The sequence below is a fragment of the Lissotriton helveticus genome, chromosome 2_1 (assembly GCF_964261635.1).
Source record: "Lissotriton helveticus chromosome 2_1, aLisHel1.1, whole genome shotgun sequence".
In the NCBI taxonomy this organism is placed as follows: domain Eukaryota; kingdom Metazoa; phylum Chordata; class Amphibia; order Caudata; family Salamandridae; genus Lissotriton; species Lissotriton helveticus.
Window position 1 is genome coordinate 1,344,583,157 of NC_136059.1, and position 20,590 is coordinate 1,344,603,746.

The following is a 20,590-nucleotide window of genomic DNA, read 5'->3' on the forward strand; positions in this document are numbered from 1 at the left end:
ACAATACACTAATGGATCAAGAAGGCTGGAATAAAGTCCACAAAAGTAACTACATGGTATATTTAATATAGTAAAATAAAAAGGTCTTACCTAATGCCAGACCTGCAAAAAAGTCAGCTTTTCTAGAACAGGACCTTTTGCTATGCTACACCCATCCAAATGGTTCAAAGCAGGCCTTGCTCTGACTCACCTAATTTGTTTACAGCTATGTACCAGTACCTTTATTAAAGTTAGCCATTCTTAGCATTTGTATGTGGGAGCTATGGCGGAGGGAAGAATACTGTCAGACAGTTAAGCCAATTTCGGCATGCCACAGGAAAAAAAGGGAGTTTTACCTATATCACAATTCTCCATCAAGGGAAATCGAAGGCAGCAAAAAAGAATGATCATCAGATTTAATAAATTCTTCTTTTAGAAAATGAATCAACGGCAATTATCAGCCCATACAACCAAAGAAACTTCACTGTAAACACCATCATAACAGCCCAAGGGTTGGCACCTTCAGAAGAGTACTCAACATTCATGGCAACTCAACAGTTGCTCTTTGTGTCAAGGAGAGGCATCACTTGTATAATCAAGTAACTGAGGAACTATCTTGGTGGGTAGGCTGTCCTGTCTCAATGGTTACAGTGTGGAATATCCATCAGTATCATTAAAACTTGACAGTGTGACTGCATTTTTAAGATCCCGTTCCTCTCAATTCCCAAGTGATAACCGAGAACAAATAAACGAATACACAACTCTAGTTTGCGCAGCTTTTTTACAGCCTTAGTCATTGAATGTTCTTTGTTGTATCTAGTAATAAAGTGTGTGAAAATAATAAACATGCTAAAGTTCTTTATATTGTGCAGCTGGAAAGCGGTACACTCGAACAGCCAACATATGAAATCAGGTTGACGTGATGGAAAAGCCATCCCGTTACATGATCATCTTCACCAATCATATCTGGCGTCCAGAGAGCCTCCCACGCCACCACGTGCATAGTTCCTAACTGTTGGGCTGAGAGCATCTACGCTGCTGCCCACCATGTCCTTCATCCCACCAGTTCCACTAGTCTTTTCTACATTACACAGATGTGAACAAAACTGAACAATAAAGCACAACCCAGCTTCCAAGTTGGCAGAAAGACTTGCACATTTACTGTACAAGAGCTGACTAAGGCTGAAAGTCCGAAGTAATGATTAGAACAACAGAGAAAAGTGCAAGTCTGTAAAATCTCTATCTCCTGTCAAAATGCAACAAGATGAAACCAATCTCGCAAACATTAGAGTGGATAAAACTTGGTACCTTTCTATTAGGAAATGTATTTAAGTGAGAATGAAGTAGTCCTAAAACGAAGCGAAGTCAAATACTTTAAGAACTAAATGATGGACCAAACCTGTTCTACAATGCAAAAAATACTCTTATAACTGATAATTTTTTTTAACTGCTCTTTTTCAAGAAGTTGGATCAAAATACAAATGTAAGTGCAGACAAAAAATGTCTGTTGCCACCTCAGATATAAATGGAAAGACTGAGGCTGGGGCATGTCTACACGAGTGGCCAGAGCTACAAATGAGGGTTAGGGACAGATTTAGATTTTGGGGATGAGTTACCCATCACAAAGGTGACGGATATTCTGTCCGCTGATATTTAAATCCCATAGGATATTATGGGATTTATATTTAGACGGACAGGATATCAGTCACTGTTGTGACAGATTAAACCGTCCGCCGAAATATAAATCCGGCTCATAGCTAGTTAGGGTCTGATTTAGATCTCCGCGGATGGGTTATTCCATCACAACGGTGACGGATATCCCGTGCACCCAAATTTAAATCCCACAGGATATTATGGGATTTGTATTCAGACGGACGTGATATCAGTCACCACTGTGACTGAGTAAACCGTTCACCGAAATATAAATCCGGCCCAATGCTAGTTAGGGCCAGATTTTGATCTCGGCAGATGGGCTAATGGATCACAAGGGTGACGGATATCTCGTCCGCTGAAATATAAATCCCATAGGATATTATGGGATTTATATTTCGACAGACAGGATATCAGTCACCGTTGTGACAGAGTAACTCGTCCACTGAGATCTAAATCAAGCCCTTAATAATCCAACACTAGGGGGTGATTGATGCCACAGAAGCCTCATATATAGCAACTCGTTTACATATTTAACTAGCAATGCTGATGAGGGAGCAATATGTTTTTGCACAAAAAGGAAATATAGAATTGTAAACACCACCAGGTTTAATCACCTCTAGGAAAGACTATACCTATAATTCACTGCAAAGGATCCCAGAGTTATATTACTTATGTTGGTTACAATACCGGATTCTGCCCATAATACCAGACTAAGCTGAAACGTCTTACTAACAACACTCTGAAGTTCAGGTGTACAGTTTGGTTTAACAAATGTACAACATTTCTGTTCAAGGGGCTCTGGAAATTATATTAAATTAAGGTACACTTTCTACAGTGCTATTATCTGTAAACAGCAATATAGCACTGAAAAGCATTAAATGGTTTATTATATTATAAATTATATATATTTATTATATGGCTTAAAATGTAAACAATCTCTTAAAGTCCCTTTTTTTCCTCAACATTGATAGATGGAGAGGGCATGCTTCTCATACGGTAAACACAACAAAACATCCACTAACCGAGTCCGTGCCTCATTCTACCTGAAACTGTCCATCCATGCTGTCGCTCTCTGCACTAAGTCCGCTTTTGTGCCCCAGACTTCTGATAATAGTCTTTTACTTAGCGCCAAACCACTTCTGTACTTAGCACGTGTGCACCAAGGTCCCTAGTTGGTCCGAGTCCCACAGCCCTTTCCACAGTCTTTTGATGTAAACAAACTGTCGACACTCGCTCGATATGCCTCGCCTCCCAAAAGCCTCACATACAGTCTCTCCCTAGAAACCAATCTCCTCAACTGTCCTTATGCCTTAGCTCCACGCAGTCTCTTCATGAACCCAAAATTCCTTACATATGGCACAAGGCTTCTTGGGGGTGGAAAGGACCATGCCAAAAAGGGAGCAGCATTATATATCAAACTCCCCCCCACTTAGATGAGGGTGGAAGAACATCTACTCTCTCATGCTCCGGGTGATAATGGCACTGATGGCATGGTACTCTCCTAGCGCAGCCTGCAGAAATTAGGCAAAGCCATTCTACTTTCATCTTCTCAGGTCTGATTACAGTGAGCCAAATGAATGGCAATATGTGCACTAACCTAACATATCACAGTTATGACTAGAGTCATAAGCAACGCAAACCTCCCTTGCACTTGTCTCATGACACATTTCGTCAGGTTAAACCTGCTAACATTTTCTGGGGGTGAAATACCCAAGAAGTATTCAGATGTGCAGATTTTCGAGCAGTTATAACCAAAATCCATATGTTGTTTCTCATTTTGAGGACAATAAAGGAAAGGAGGTGCTAGTTATCTGAATCAATCAATTCCAGTCCCCACAGTGACAGAATGTATCAGGTGCCATATATTTCTCACCCTTTTCTGGGCCAAACATAATCAAGGCCTCAGCGGAGAGCAGTGTAAATCATCGAACAAGACCCTGTCAAAGATAAACTAATGGATGCCATCCACTTTCGCAACATAAGGAGTGTAGAGAATGTGTTGAAACTCTCACCAGTTCAGAAGATTAGTGGAAGCCATTCCGCTCTTGCCTACCACACAGAACGGGCAACTATCATACTATCCCCTACATGGAGCGGACCAGCGGAAGACATTCTGCCCTTTTCAGCCAGGAGATCTCCCAATGCTTTGTATTATCTCCAGCTTGGGAAACAGTTGAGGAAGTCATCTTACTTTCGTAAACTGGATAATAATGGAAGTCATTTTATTCTGTCCAGCCATAGGCGTGCATTGGGAGCCATATTCTTCTCTGCCAGTACAAGAGGGAGCTTTTCAAGCAATCATACTCTTCCTTACACATGGGCTTGCAAAGGAAGCTGTCATTTGCCCAGAAATATTGTTACGAGAACCTGTAAGATGCAGTATTCAGGTAAGCAACAACTTAGACTGGGGTTTATATTTCAAGTTATGTTATGTTATGTTAAGTAAATCTTTTATAGTGCACGGCTACTCCATGGAGTGTCCCGGCCTTTTATTGTAAACCTGTAACAGATAACACAACACACAAAAATAAGAGGCCCCAACAACAGAAAAGAAGAGCGCACTAAAGAGCAAAAAGCCAGGTTTTAAGGCCCTTCCTAAAAGTCAACAGATTAGAGTGCCACGTAGCGCCAAGGGCAAGGTGTTCCAAAGCTGTGGTGCCAACAGCCTAAAAGAACGGCCTCCAATGCGGGCCCTTTTTACTCGAGGGACCGCGGCAAGAAACAATGACTCAGATCTCAGAGATCGGGCAGGATGGTAGAAGGCTAGCCTCCTTTGGAGATATTTTGCTCCAGAAGCGTGGAGAGCCTTGTGGGCCAGGGTCAAGGCCTTAAAAACGATCCGCTTCCGGATAGGCAGCCAGTGAAGCGACTGCAGAAGGCCAGAAGTTCTAGCTCGCCTGTAGAGGCCAAAAATGGCCTGCGCAGCCGAGTTCTGGACCACCTGCAGCCGTTGCAGAAGGTACTCCGGCAGGCAGAGATACAGGACATTGGAGTAGTCCAGTCTTGAACCAATTAAGGCCTGCACCGTAGTCTTCCTATGATCTTCTGAGAGCAAGGGGAGAAACTTCCGGAGCATCCTGAGGAGGCCAAAGCATGTTCCCGTTAGACCCAAGATCTGTGATCTCAACGTCAGGCCATTATCGATCTTAATCCCCAGATTCTTTGCCAGCTGGGAAGAGCCCACTGGAGGAAACATATTGACAGGCCACCATTCCTGCCAGTCTGGATCAGATCGGCAGCCGAAGAAGAGTACCTCAGATTTATCTGAGTTGCACTTGAGGCTGTTAAGCTGGAACCATTTAAAAACAGCCCCAAGGCACCCGCGGATACTCTCTCCATCAAAATCTGCTCCTTTCCCGCACGTAAAGAGGAGCTGGGTATCGTCGGCATAGGATACGATCTGGGCCCCAAAGGACTCCGCCAATGCCGCCAGAGGGGTCATAAAGATGTTAAAAAGAGTCGGGCTCAGCACGGAGCCCTGCGGGACTCCGACTCCCAAAGGCGGCATCACGGCAGAGCTAGGAGAGGCCCAGACCGTTTGTCGGCGGCCAGCCAAAAATGATCTAAACCAGCTGAGCACTGTCCCCCTCAGACCGATCTCATAAAGTCTGGCGAGGAGACCCTCATGGGGGACGGTGTCAAAGGCCGCCAACAGGTCAAGCATCACGAGCATAGCTTTGCCTCCTGAATCCAGTGCCTCTTTAATAGCTTCCGACACCTCCAAGAGCGCCGTCTCGGTGCTTAGGTTGGGGCGGAAGCCAGATTGGGTGGAGTGCAGCAGATTGTGGGATTCCAAAAAGTTGGAGAGTACAATATGCACATGCTTCTCCAAGATCTTAACAAGCGCAGGGAGGAGAGAGATGGGCCTGTAATTGGCTAAAGCCTCAGGGTCTAGACCAGGCTTCTTGAGAAGGGGATTGACCATCGCCTGCTTCCAGGCCTGCGGGACCACCCCCCCCACTCAAGAAAAGATTCAGAATTGGGTTCACCAACGGATTTACGACTTCCGCCATTTTCGCCAGAAATTTGGCCGGGCATGGGTCAAGAGGCGACCCAGATTTAAGGTTGGCCATAAGTGCCAGCGACGAAGAAACTGAGATTGGCGGAAAGTCTGCAAGACTGAATCCGAAAAGGCCGTTAGAACTGACCCACCCTCAGTGCTGGGAAGTACTTCAGCCACCCTCAAGGGAAAAGAGTCCTGGATCAGTTTTATCTTGGTGGTAAAAAAGTTGGCAAGAGCATTTACCCACGGCTCAGAAGGAGCTACCTGGGTCGAATTAGATCGTGGGGCCGTAAATTCCCTGACGATAGTAAAGATCTCTTTGCACGAATTAGAGGCAGCCTCTATCCTCTTTGCAAAATAGCCTTTTTTTCAAGGAGGATATCACGATGGAAAGCTTTCACAGCCGTCCTATAAGCAGACCTAGCAGCGGAATCATACTGTGAGCGCCAGGCCCTCTCAGCCACCTTGCACTGCCGTCGAGATGTCGCCAGTGCTTCAGTGAACCAAGGGGCAGAAACCCGTTTAGCTGCTTTTCGGAGGGCCAAAGTAAGTACTCCTTTCTCACATGTCAATTTACCTTCTTCAAAATCAGCCTTGCGACCCTACCTTGGAACTAGAGACGAGATGTCCCTAGGAGAGACTGGAAAAATTCCAGTTAGGCCAATAGTACCAACATACCAGAAAAAAACAGGAGGGTATTGCTTTTTCCCAATAGCGGCTTTCAGACTACCCACAAGAAGAAAACGACTCCTAAAAAGGGAAACTCCTTTCAGTAGTCGCCTCAGGTATCTGTTAAAATAGATATTCTCTCTAGTATAAAAGAGGTATAGCAAACCATCAACAGACGCTTCTCCAAATAGCTCAATAACCACCAACACCTCAACACCGCTTAACCTGATTTCAGACCCAACAACTGCACAGAAACTGCCCTCATCACTGCCCAGTAGCAGCTGATACTGGACCCGGGTGGTGGGGTGGGGGCAGCGGGTGGGGGAGTTGAACCAAGTTAAAAAAAAAAAAACACCTGTGATGGATAGCCGGCTGGCAGCCTCCTCTACTCCACCCTCTTCTTCTGGTCTCTGGTGAGCAGCAAGATGCAGGAAGCAGCAGCAAGCACCCTCCCAGCCTCCCGATAGCCAATCTCAATGTTGCAATCCAGCGTTGTTATTGGTCTGGGGGGCGTGGATCGGCGCTCAGCCAGGGAATGCAGTCCTGGGCATGTTCTCCACACAGGCTGTAATGCAGCCTGCATGGAGATAATACAAATTGTGCATGAATGTTTGGCTGGCCCGAGAGGGCCAGCCAAACAGTCATGTGCATTTAGGAGTGGGGAAACCACTCCTCCCCTGCTCCTCTGTAGTTGGAGCAGCCCTGCCTGCCCAAAAGATGCAGCAGCAGAAGGAAACATAAAATTATAATACCGCAAGTTATTATTATTTTATCTTTCCTTTACTTCACTGCTGGCTAGCAGTGGGGTGACGCTCCTTCGCCTTGGCGGAGGAACCACCACTGTCGCCGCCACGGATCACATCTGCATGACTCTGAACAGAGGAGACATGGCAGCCCTCATCCTCCTGGACTTCTCTGCAGCATTTGACATGGACACTGACCTCATCCTTATCCAATGCCTACACAACATCAGGATCCAAGGACATGCACTCCGATGGTTTTCCTGCTTCCTGACTTAAAGGACTCAGTCAGTCAGCCATCTTGCACTATACACCTAACACACACGCAACATCATCTGTGGAGTTCCACTAGGATCCTCCCTGAGCCTGATCCTCTTCAACACATACATGATCCCTCTGGCCAGCATCATCTACTCTCACAGGATAAACATCCTATACTTCGCTTATGATACGCAACTCATTCTCTCTGTCACAGACAAAGTGCCCAATCCCCGTAGCAAGTTCAACTTCTGCATGACTGAAATCGCCCCCAGGCTGAAGACTGTCTAAAGATGAACACTGACAAGACCGAAATTGTGAACTTCAGGAAGAACACCTCACTGTGGAACTCAACCTGAAGGCCAACTGAGTTAGGACAGACACCCATCCCCACCATCCATGCCAAAAACCTCAGGATAATCATCTACAACAAACTCTACATAACTGCCCAAGTCAAGGCTGATACAGCCTAATGCTTCCATATCCTTAATATGCTGAGGAAGATTTTGAAATAGCTTCCATTCTACACCCAGAGAAATTTCACATACGCGCTGATCACAACAAAGCTGGGCTACGGGAACATCCAGTATGCCGGGGCAAACCAACAACTTACCACAAGAATGTAGACCATTAATAAGTGGGCGGCCAAAATCACTCTCAACCTCCTACCCAGCAGTCAAATCACACCACACCTGAAGGACATCCACTGCCTTCTCATACACAAAGGAACACAATTTAAACTCCTCACACACACCTTCAATGCCTTATATTGCAGGGGTCAGCATACCTCAACAATCGCATCCATCTGCTTTCACAAACCTTCCATACATCTCCACTCATTCGGACTACTACTTGCATACATCCCATACATACTCAAAAACAGATCTGACAGTTGAGCCTTCTATATGGCTCCCAAAGCATAGAACAACCTGCCACTACGCAAGAGTCTCTTCACTTCTTGAAATCCTCAAGAAGCTGAAGACCAGGCGTTTTGAGTAGTCCCAGTAGGCTCTAGGTGTTAGTAGGCTACCCTCCTGGGTGATAGCGTGTCCTACAAATCTACATACCATAACATGAATGAATTAATGAAAAATATTTGTAGAGTACAACTGTTGCTTCAAGAGAAGTGTTGTGGCACTTGCTAAGTCAGGTGGGATCGGGATTACAGCTCACCAAACAGCACGGTCTTCAGTTGTGCTTTGAACATGCTTTGACTCGAAATGAGAAGTAACAAGGACAACAGAACTGTGATCTGTATAACAGGGCATAAATGTTTTGAAACATAGGGAAGTTATGAGCTTGAATTTAAGCAGAATATTAACAATAGTCAATAATTGCATAATTTACCTACATGACCATTTAAAAGTGTGGCGATTGGCAGAGAGAGCACCCAGAAAGAAAATGCTTCATTGTCTTTTTTTTCTAAATCCCATTTACAATATTGGTCAAATTTGTGCGCAAGCGTGAAGTTGTGTATGAAGGTTTAAAATCTTTGCTTAACATTCAGCAATGCTAATTTACAAGCTTTTTACCTGTAGGCAGTCCTTTCCCTCTTAGTCGATCCCTAATCGCTTGGCTTCGATCAGTCTCGCTTATTTTGCTTGCTTGACTCGCGAGATGATCAATCTGAAAAAAAAATCAAAAAGAAATGATCAGCTACTGACTCTGCCCACTTTGTGACAGTGGGAAAGGTTTAAAATAACCTTGCTGCACACCTCAATGTGAGATTATATTACTATGTTTTAGCTGATGTACAAAGTGAACTAACATGTAATGTTTTGATTTACATTAGACCGCATGTTTGTTTCTATCTACTGGTTTGTTAGGCATAATCTAAAATAAAAAAAGAAATAATAAAGTAAAGGCTTAAGCAAATGTTTTTGCACTTCCTATTTGTTTTCAAATTGTACGCAGCCTTTCATTAGCAATTACTATATGAAAATGTATTAGACAAGATACAGTGTTCACAGAATAGCTCTCCAGTTCTCCAGTTTAGAGCTGTAAACTTGAGACCCTTGTCAAAAAGCTTTCTTTTAGGGCGGTAAGGGCTGTCGGGATGTTGAAGGATTTGCGGCCCCTTCATGTGCCCCGAGTGGTGGGCCATGCAAAGAGCTTACTGTGAGTCATGTTACAAAGTTACTGTGAGTCATGTTACAAAGTTACTGTGAGTCACACTGTAGTGCAAACCTCACCACACGTGGGCAGGACTGAATCCAGCTCTGACACAATGTCTGACTGCGGGGAACCGAAAGTAGAAAGTGCTTCAACTCTCAAGCCTGAAATGTAGCAGAGGACAATAGAGAGGAGTAAAGGTTTTTACGGCCGAAACCGATATTCTGTATCAGAGGAGAACTGACATTGTTTATATGGCACAGTTTGTTCTCTGACTGTTTTATTTAATTGTGTTGAAGAAGGACCTAGCCATGCAAGATCTCAATACTAGTTGAGAAGTCAAAAAAATTCAATGTATGTCCATTTGCATATTTTTTTAACAAATGGGGGAAAAGTAGTTTTATTGATTTTTGCTCAAAACAACGATGGTGGTCTTGGATTTTTAAGGACCATATGGAAATTAAGAAATCACAGCAAAAATAGTGATCAATCTAAAATTAAATTTTTTTTTGTAATACTGATCTTAGCACAGAAAGTCTTCAATATTTTTTAGAAGTAGCAAAGTGATATTTGTTAAATGTTGTAAACACTCAAATTAGTGTGGTTTACATTCAGGGTAAACGATGTGTAATGCTCAGGTTTTATGCATTTTATAATTATTTCACATTATTAGTTTTGTCATTATTCTTTCTCTAGAGGAAAATGACGAATTTGTCATCAAGAATTCTTAATTTTGTATTCCACATCACTGTATTTTTGAATATGGCAACACTAGGATCCAGAATTTTGCGCAATGCGCCTGCAGACAGCCCAACAACCTCAACGGTCTACCAGTGCTACAGCACTATGACCGCACAAATGTGACGTAACTGGAGATATGTATACATTGCTTTCAGAGCAAGCATGCAAGTTCATCCCGAAAACACCTCTTATTTATTGCTTTAAATACCAATACTCCTTACTTAAGATATGCATATGAAGAAAATAAGTGTTCTGGAAAGGGCTCTTGTGACCCCTGGTGGGCTTGGGAACTCTTTCTAAACTGGACAGTACCTATCTACAGTTAGGCTGCACCTTCTTAGACTTAGATCCATTATCTCATTGGTAAAATCTCCTAACACCCACTCAACCTGCTTAGAAGAGTTTTAGAGTGGTTTGAAATTGCCATGGTAGCAGGAGTTGAGCTCGGTCAGTCTCTGGGAGAGGATGTGGCCTTACGGCTAGAGCGGTCGACCTCAAAGCTGGGGAACCGGGTTCGAATCTTGTTAACGATGCTCAACATCTTGTGATTCTGGGCAAATCACTTCATCTCCCCAAGCCTAACACAAAAAAATGAATGTGTCCATCTATAACGAAACTGGTGCTCATGTAAAGCGCTCTGATACCTGATATCATTGGGTCGAGTTCGCACTATATAAACCTAAAAAAAACTTAAAAAAAATATAGAGCGCTTAAATCCACAAACGCAGTCAACCTTGAAGATAGAGTCTTTTGGTATAAAGTGCAACAGTAAAGAACCACTTCTGCACGGAAAACACAATGTTCTTGGGCATAAAATATGACAGCTACAGTCTTCACAACGCAACGTAAAAACAGGAAGTGTGGACTAAGGCATGTACGGAGTGGAAAAGGGTCTGCAACAAAGTGTGATCTGATTTAGCATGCGGTGAAAGATATATCCCCCGTGCTCATGCATAACCAGACACCACACACCTGCTCCACCGCTATGGTAATATTGCCTAATTAGCAGTCGGACTTCATTAATTCCATCGCATGCATTTGCCTCATTATGCAGATGTGATTCCTGAAGCAGCCTTCCAGTAACTACCCAAGCAGCACCCCTTCACTTTAAATAGAGGACATACCAACACACACACACACTTCTCGTGCATGCATGCATGAATGAATGAATGAATGTACCTGCAAGCCTAAAAGGTGGAGAAAGCGCACTTCAACACCAAACTACTGATAGAAATGCACTCTATAAATGTAATAACTGCCGAGACTATTCCTAGTCACAGTACACTACAATCTACTGGGAGTCAGACATGCAAGGAAGCTGGTTGGAAATGCTAGTAAAAGAATAGTAAATTTAGGTCATCCAAAAAATTACACACCCGGAATACTCAAAGGAAAAGCATGGGTCGCACAATTCACATCTCTGGGCTTCACAGCAAAGCCTCAGCAGTAAAACCATCCATAGTCGCAGGTTGGGATATATATATTTAATTTTTTTGCTAAAATAGCCATTTCAGTTTGTGCATTTCTTTCGATTATAGATCATTCTACTCTGTAGTTCTACTATGTAGTTAGTAGTCCACGGGCTCAAATTAAATTTTAGCATGAAGGCACAGCTTTAAAAAATATTCCTGATGTCATACTCTTTGTCAGGGGCGTAGCTTCGGGGGATGTCTCAGGAGTGTTACGCCTCCCTCCCCTTTCAAGAAATGCATTTTCTGAGAAATAGTTGGGCACAGGTGCTTTCAGTCAGGTATTGTGAGATGCCAGTCGGATTTCACCAGTAATTTTTACATACACACTGAAAACACACCCGCACACGCTCACTCACTCTATTTTGAAAGTTTTCAAAAATACTGGTTATTATACAAAATATTGCGTTTCCTCTCTTAGTACTCCACCCATCCTCATTCCTCTCCCTTTCCACTGCCCCTTAGGCCCCTCTCATGCAGCATGCTTGTCATATGTATTTAAACATTATATACCAGCCTGTTTGTCAGAAAATCTGAAGCCCCCCCCTCAATCTTACTGACCAAGCTACGCCCCTGCTCTTTGTACATGTGCACACACTTACCGCTGAGAGGCTGCCCAGGACCAGCTTAACAAGTTGCTTGACATAGGCGAAAGATGGTGCACAGTTACTGTTCCTCACATGGGCGCTGCAGGCATCGAGCGCAGTCCGCACCGACACCCTGGTGTACACAAGATCCTCACACATGCTCAACAGGATGCTGTTCAGATGCTCCCCAAGCTTGATTGGCTGAAAGGGAAAGGGGAGGGGCAGATATTTGATTGCGAGATGCTGAATACGTTGAGGGCTACAATTCCATCTTAACAGTCAGTCCTCAAGTTCACACTATACATAAAACATCACAAATATTTAAATCTAGTGCACCTTCAACAAAACGAAGAACATATATACTATAAAGTCTTAACTCAATTCTCGAGTACTTTACAGGGTTGGTAATTTGAGAAAATCCCAAAAAGTATTCCTTCGGTTCCAAAGGTAAGTCATCGTTTAAAATACCACACAAAAATGTTATGTTAAGGGTCTGTCAATTCTTTGTACAACAGCGATCTGGGAAACACTACGGAGCGCTGTGGGTCTAATTTTGGCTACCTTAGTGAGCTGGGCAAATTGATACGCTGAAGTCAGTTTTGGACTCCAGTAAGGGTTGGTAAGGTGGAACCTTGTCTGACCTTCTTCCATCGTGAACCTTTTATTGGAAAGGGAACTCAACTGTAGGCAAGCTTGAAACTTTTTGAATCAACTGTTTTCTGTATCCTCGATTCAGCTCTCGCGCTGGGCTTAGATCATTAAACAGCATAGGGCTCTTGATTCCCAAGGGTCTGTCTAAGTGTTCAAAATATTTCATGGATACTGGGGGATGAGGAGGGCAGTCATGGAAACAAGCTTTGGTAAAGACAATAGGTTTCATCTATGAGATCTGTTGGCTTTGGGAATGTTTTGTCGCTATGCTGTCCATATCGTGGTCTCTTTGCAGTGACTAATTTATTAAACTAATTTAGGGAGCACTATGATGCAGCAAGAGGCAATGCACTTTTTTAAAGTGCATTTGCGCTGGATGCCTCATAGTTTTTTTTATTATTATTTGTAGTCACGCTGCACAGCACCCACACTGCTATACAGAATACCTATAAATCATTTGCTTAAGTCCGCAAAATTTCCATGATGTACAGCTTAAACAAAAGGCACTGGCAGAGTCAGTAGTCTCTAAGGCGAGACCTACTTGTTTTGCCAATGCTTGTTAGGTCTCTGCACAAAACCCCAGTGATCATGAGCAAACGAGTCAATCTACCCATGTATGTGAAAGGAAAAAATATGATATTTGGCACGAAATCCTAATACAGTAAGAAAGAAATTGCATCAGGGTCCATGTCTTGGTGAAAACACACTTGAAGCAGATAACATCTGTTGTCACAATAAAAGCAGATAACGTCTGTTGTCACACTAAACATGCATTTCAAAGGAGAAAGGGGCTTCTTTGAAGTGGTTGTTACCAAGTAAAACACTGCTACAAATGGCAAAAGCTTCAACAAGGCTGACAGAGAAAAATAAAAAATAAAGAAGTACTTCGATCACAGCACGAGTTGCGGAAGGACAGTATTCACGTTGAAGCGATCAGTACTTGGCCCATGCTCCTGCCAACGAGGAAGTGAAGCCAGCACATGCTGGTCAATGAGAAGACAGCAAATATCAGTGACAATGAAGCCAATAAATGTTAAGAAATGGACATACTGCAAGCCCCCTGTTGTCTACAGTATATCCCGCAAGCGAGAGCTATAAGGTTTCCAGGTGACTAAATAATGGTGGGCTATAGGCAGTAAATAATGTTGGCCTTTCTCCCAGTAGGTCTTGTGAACAATGCAGAGGACCTCAAAACTAGTTTGATATGTTCGCATTTGAAAACGTTAAGGAATCTTCTAGCAGGCTTTAGAGCAGGCATCTCCGATCTGTGGCTCATGAGCTACTGGTAGCTCTATACACTGGCGTAACGAAAAGTGAGGGGGCCTCCCTGCACGCACGGTACTTATGGGGGGCCCCTCCAGGCTCAATCAGGAGCTCTCCCGGACAGAGTTCAGTGCCGAGGGGGCCCCTTGGAGCTAGGGGCCCCCCCGCACCGCGTGGTCTGCGGGGGCCTGTGTTACGCCCCTGGCTCTATAGCTACTTTCCTGTAAGCAGACCCACCTGCTAAATGAGAGGTTTTTAATCGGTTGAATTAATATATCTATTTAAAAATTGAATACCATGGATTTGAGATAAAAAATTGTGTTTTTTCAGGACTCATGAAGGGATGTTAGTAGACAAAAGGGTACATTTCCAAAAATATATTTAGGGTGGATATTTGAGTGATATACCATATGGCACTTGGAAGAGGTATTACTAATATTAACTTGGTGCAAGTGGGACTGAAGCTACAGCGGTTATACATTATCCATGTAGAGGAATTCCACATTGACAAAGCAGCTTTTACATGACTGATGGCAACTGAGCATGATGCTCTGAGGTGATCAGTGCTGGTAATCTTGCAACCATTGGCAATGTAATCGTGTCTATGTGGTCACTATTACAACTCTATGAATAACAGTAGCTCTGGATGATTTTCTTTGAACATAAGCAGCTCTTATCACGGAAAATGTTGGACTGCCCTGCTTTAGAGCCTGTCAATGAGTTTCTTTAGGAAACTTAAATAGAAGAAAATGCAGTAGCCATGGTGTTTCTTGAGAAGCACTCTCAGCGCCACCTGTTGTTCAGTCTGGAGAAATGAACGAATCAACAGTTGTGTTGAGGTGGGGACACAAAGGACTTCAGAATTAATTTCCAGGTCCCTTTTTTTAATTACATTATTGAAGGTGTTCTAATTCCATGGAATAAGGTGAAGGACAAATAATATCAGGTCCTTCCTCTCAACAGCTGTTGTGGCTCCATTCATGTAGAAGATTCTGTCTTTCATCCATTCAAATACATGGTACCAGCATACAGTGATATGTATCTGGGTGTCTGAGTTAGTCTCCATCCTGCAGTGAATTTGGGTTTCATTGGTGTACATCTGGAAATTCGGCTGGAATTTCTCAAGGACCTCAGCCACAGGGCATACTTAGATATTGAAAAACAAGCGCGAGAAGTGATCCATTGCGTACGCTGCAGGACATCAATCATGAAGATGGTTCACCCGAGGTGGGTCTCATTTATTTGGTGCAACTGCAGGAAAGGATTGGAACCAGGTAGCAACAGAGATACCTGCCCAGTTCTTCAGCCTGTAAATGAGGATTCCATGTTCCAGCATATCATAATCTCCAGACTAGTCAAGAGGTAAAAACATAGTGCAGTTTTCTTAATAATGGAAGAGAAAAAGAGCTTCTCAGGCTATCCAACATTTTGTGCCTCCAGCAGTTCTGAATCCTGGCTGGGAATCATGAGAGGTGGTTGTTTTCCACATGCTGTTTGAGTAGTATCATAACTTCCATTTTCATGATCTTGCTGAGATAGGGAGATTACAGAGATTAGTCAATAGTTTACAAGGATCTTCAAGTATGGGGTGATTGTTTGTTTGACCAGGCCAGGTCAAACCTCCTATCATGTTAGTGATATCTCCAATGAGCAATGGGAGGAACTTTTGATGCCTGGTGGTGGTTGCATCCTGGTGTGGCTAAAGCCATGAATGCCAGTTTCTGTACTACCCTGTCTGCAATTGATACAACGTTGAGTATGGAGTGATGTGGAACAGTGGTTTGGTATTGGATGGCAGAGGTTTTTGAACAGTGCATTAAGAAATTCACTTATTTTTAATTTGAAACAAATCAAAAAGAATGTAGCAATGTTGTTGTGATACAGAGGAGGTGTTATTAGGTGTATCTAGGTAAGGCTGTTTAAGAAAGATGCTAAAGATGTTCTTTAATTGGGCTCTAAGCAGGGAAGATGGGTTTTGCAAAAGTAGGCCTTTTTGGATTTCAATGTCACTGTGGTAACCTCTTCTCAATGGCTTTCAGGGGAGCTTATTTTATTTTATATTATATTATTTAATTTTTGTTATTTATGTTGCAAGTTATAACAGTTACATTTCCGCTCTGTTAGTTTCCTATTGAAACATTTGACAGGAGATTTGATGCAGTTTTATTTTTCGATGTATTGCAGCAAAACATATTGAACCAGACTTCAGGGTCATGTCCGCTCAAACACATTCCAGCTCAAATGGGGATGGGTCACATGCTGGTTTGGCTACTCTAGTGACCAGCATTCAATGTCTCAACAGCTCATCAATGGTTGATGAGAGGGGATCAAACTGAAAGTAAATTACCTCATCTCCTGCTTAAAGGCCGCTGATGTTACTTTGGTCTGTCCGCTAAGGATCATTAAGACAACACAGCTTTGGCAAATGTCTATACCATATAACAAACATCTGCAGCAGACATAGTAGACTTTCTGGAAATAACTGTGCAGTTCTTGCTTTCAACCAAGTGCAGTGGTTATCACATCAGGCTATGCACCTGTGAGAAACTGAAAACAAAGATGTCCCATTCACTGGAGATCTGAAGTTTGTTCTCTTATGATTCATTATTTGTAACTATTTTGCTGAATAGCAGAGTTTCATCAGGTCCACCATCTTCACCATTCTTCTAATCAAAGTTGTAGGTAAGAAGAAGAGGATTACAAACCAGGCACCCATTATGACATGATTCTATTTAGCAGCAAGAAGTGAAACTGGTTTGGGTAACACCAGATTGTGAGGGATCATAGGGGCTGACTGAATCTCAGAACTTGTGCTTCGACATAGAGCTCTTGTACAAGCCCTCCATTACAAAAATATGACCTGTGTATCAGGTTTGTCTGGCCTAGCAGACACTGAGGAAACTCCAAGAGGATGATCGGTGAGTAAGCACGATATTTGATATCAGGCTAAGAAACTGCCACTCAAACCACTCCTGATACTGCAGGGACACAACATCCCCACACAGTCGCAGAAAGAGAGAAAAAAAGAGAAAGAAAGGAAGGTGTGTGATGGTCCAGTTCATCAAGGTCAGAGGCTTTGTTCTCATAGAGGATTGGTATTTTGAGAAGGCCTCTGTAAAGAATGCAGTTGTATTTTTTGAGGGTAGTGTAGCTAGGCAATTCTCTTGGCAGAAGTCCAAAGAACAGCAAAGTTTGCTGCCTTGCATCTTGCTAGACTTGTATCATGTTTGAAGTACCCATACTTGGCAGAGTAGACTATTCTGAGGCTGCTGATTCTGAGTGGGTGGTTTTAGAAGGTACAGTTTCTTGAAATAGCACATGGTCTAATGGGTGGTAGCAATATACTCTTTTCTTCGCCATTTAGCTGGTTTTACATTAATTACATCCATTCCCTGGTAACATTTTTACTACTGCCATCCTCTTTTGTTCATGTATGAATTGGCAGCTATCATGCTAAAATGCTAAAAGAGCATGCCTTTGACAGCACAAAGTATTATGATTAGAACACAATCCTCACTACGAAGAAGGCAGAGGTGTCTGGGAGATATGCTATTTCTTCAGAACTGTGGGCAAAAATGAGAACAACAAAAAGGTTATATTTTATATTCCAAACATTGTTACCTTCAAGCAGCTTCTCAGATTCTCCTCCAGTCTAACACCTTTAAACTATAAATAGGATACACTCTGATCAAGCACAACAGTACAGGTAATAATTTAACTAGGATCTAGCCAAGCCTTAATCTTAGAACGCCAAGCAATCAAGCATGAAGAGAAACAAGCCAAAACAATGAACTCTCAGTTTAATACACAAAGTCTCTGAAAAAATTCTTGGTAACTACTGAAAGTGTCACTAAATCCCCTCCCCAGCTCCATTAAATACTCTGTGAATGAGCAGGCCGTAGATAGGCTATTGTTTCAAATATTCTAACTTGACATCCCAAACAGACACCACAAAACACATTTAAAAACCAATCTCATTGAAGTAGTGAGACGCAGCAAATCTTATTCAGACTCCAAGGAATCCCCTGTTGTCTAAAAATGGGGGAAAGATCAAAAGAATCGGGCAAGGAGTGATCAGAATATGTATCCACTTAATATTATTATTACTTCAAAAAGCAAATATGGTACTAGCTAAACCCGTCATACTAGAGAACCTCAAAATCCCACTACTTTTAGTAAGCTCTTTTAGCTATAAAGCAGGCCCTATTTGAACTTTCAGCCAAAGGCAGTTTTTCAAGGTAGGTTTTCAGAGGCACCTCTAAGGTGCCCTCTGTGCACATGTATTACTAAATTCGAAACTGGCATCAGTGTGGATTTATTAATATGAGATGTTTGATACCAAACATCCCTCCTTTTAGTCAAGCCCTAATGTAGCTCAGTAACTTACTTTCACCAGGGTCCAGCACACAATTTAAAATGGCTTCCCTGACCACTTGTACTGATAGCAATGGAACTGCCCAGCACAGGGGAATGCTTGCTCATTCAGCTATGGTCAAACATGTCATATAAAGTACCCTGTCTTAGGGCTGTAAGGCCGGCTGTAGGGGTGGCTTATAAATATTACATGCAGTGATAGGTGGCATGACACACAGGGATATGTGTCATGTTTTCACTTTTGCCTGCACCAAGACATGCAGCCTACAGTCGCAGTTTGCATGAGCTTGGTGAGGGGTCCCTTAGGGTGGCACAATTCATGCTGCATCCCTTAAGGACCCTCTTTAGTGCCTTAGCCCCTAGGTACCACAAAACCATTTACCAGGTACTTCCAAAGGGTGCTAAAGGTATTGCCAATTGAGGTATAATTGCAAAATTTGGGGAAATAGAATTGGCACTGGGGACCTGGTTAGCAGGAACCCAGTGGAAATCACAGCATATAACAGGCAATAAAGTGGGGGTGACCATGTCAAAAAGGGCACATTCCTATAGAGGTGCACTGTTCAAATGATACCACAGCAGCACATTGTCTCCTCCCACATTCTCGGTCATGTCTACAGTCGTCTCTCATATGCACTTTCTGCCTGACACACTGAACTGTAGACCCACATCTTTAGAGGAAACTAAATGATGGATACCTGAGGACTAATCATTTTTCTAACTGCTCATAACTCTGGGAGTACAAAGATATCATGTTTCGAGGAGGAGTCCTGACAGGCATCTGACGGGTTTGCCCTAGTATTTGCCTACCCTGGACTGGGTTTTCAGCACTCAAGGCCTCTCATTATGTTGCCAGCATGGCTGGTCTACTGAAGCCCCTGTGATCTTGCTCAAGAGAGATGGAGGTCACTTTTGGGATGCATGGACGATGCCGGAAGCCGAACCCTGTACATGCCGCGACACCAACAAGAACAAAGATTCACACAACCTGCTGTGAGCCGCAGAATTATATATTAGAATGAGTCAGAAAAGTCTTTCCAAAGTAAACAATAGGTGGTACAGAGTGATACAGAAAAAGAACATGTTTACTCAATACCAATTAAATACTAAATACATATGACCAAATTCTTTGACATCAGACAAGAAACTGCGAGGGACGTGTTTCGTAAGTGATTTAAATATACTTGACTAAACTTAAATTTCATAGAGCAAATCATTGACCAGCTTGTGATAAAGTAAGAGGTGAAGTTTACCTGACTTTGTGGAACTTCATAGTCTGCTCCCCAATACAGTGTCATACCAAGAGAGTAGATGTGAATCTGCAAAACAAAAAAAATCAACAACAAAAAAATCAGAAAGTTCAGTTGGTTCAAACACATATCAGCAAGCTCTTTGCAAACAAACAGAGGCCGGGCAGCCGATCATCCATTTTTAACCCATGTGGAGTTGCCAGAGGCATTAATGGTTAAATGAAAACTCAACTGGTCTCTTGATGCCAAGTCTTCCTCCTGGTAAGCTGACTGAGGGTGGATGGTACAATTCTTTCAGAATTTTAAGAATGAACATTTATGATCTCTGTCCTAAAAATGTTAACATTAACTGTGCGTGGTAGGCATTCATTCTCCTAGCCTCCTGGCAAACGAGTGTTGACAGAAAACAGATGTGCCATGTAAAAGCCTTAAACAAGATGTCACCGAGGAAAGCCATAATCTGGAGCCAGGCAGAAACTACCCAGGTCAATATACATTCAACATTCCTTTATTTACATGTATGTTTTTATCATTTTATTTTGTCCCTATGCGGCATCTTTGTGTTACAGGGCAGGGCTGCTCTGCTTGCAGGGCAGTGGAGGAGTGTTAGCTCCCTCCTAAGTGCGCAGTGACTGTTTGGTCGGCCCTCTCGGGCCAATCAAACAGTCATTGCGCACTTCGCATGTTCTCCATGCAGGCTGCTTTACAGCCTGCGTGGAGAACACGTCCAGGCCCCCAGTCCCTGGCTGAGCGCCTAACCATGGCGCTCAGACCAATCACAATGCTGCATTGTAGCATTGTTATTGGTCAGGGGAGCCTGGGTGCTTACCAATCGCAATAC

The 20,590-nt window shown here is 43.0% G+C and overlaps 1 protein-coding gene across 8 annotated transcripts in view; it reads right to left on the reverse strand.

Moving 5' to 3' along the window:
- The window catches only part of PTPN13 (protein tyrosine phosphatase non-receptor type 13), a 1,030,035-nt gene that overhangs the window by 682,222 nt on the left and 327,223 nt on the right, over positions 1-20,590 (reverse strand). For all 8 annotated transcript variants that reach the window (XM_078676288.1, XM_078676281.1, XM_078676285.1 and 5 more), the window contains exons 4-6: positions 19,753-19,818; positions 12,227-12,412; positions 8,835-8,928 (exon numbers count right to left, since the gene is read on the reverse strand). In XM_078676288.1, the coding sequence (XP_078532414.1) occupies positions 8,835-8,928; positions 12,227-12,412; positions 19,753-19,818 (346 nt within the window). The remainder of the gene's footprint in view (positions 1-8,834; positions 8,929-12,226; positions 12,413-19,752; positions 19,819-20,590) is intronic.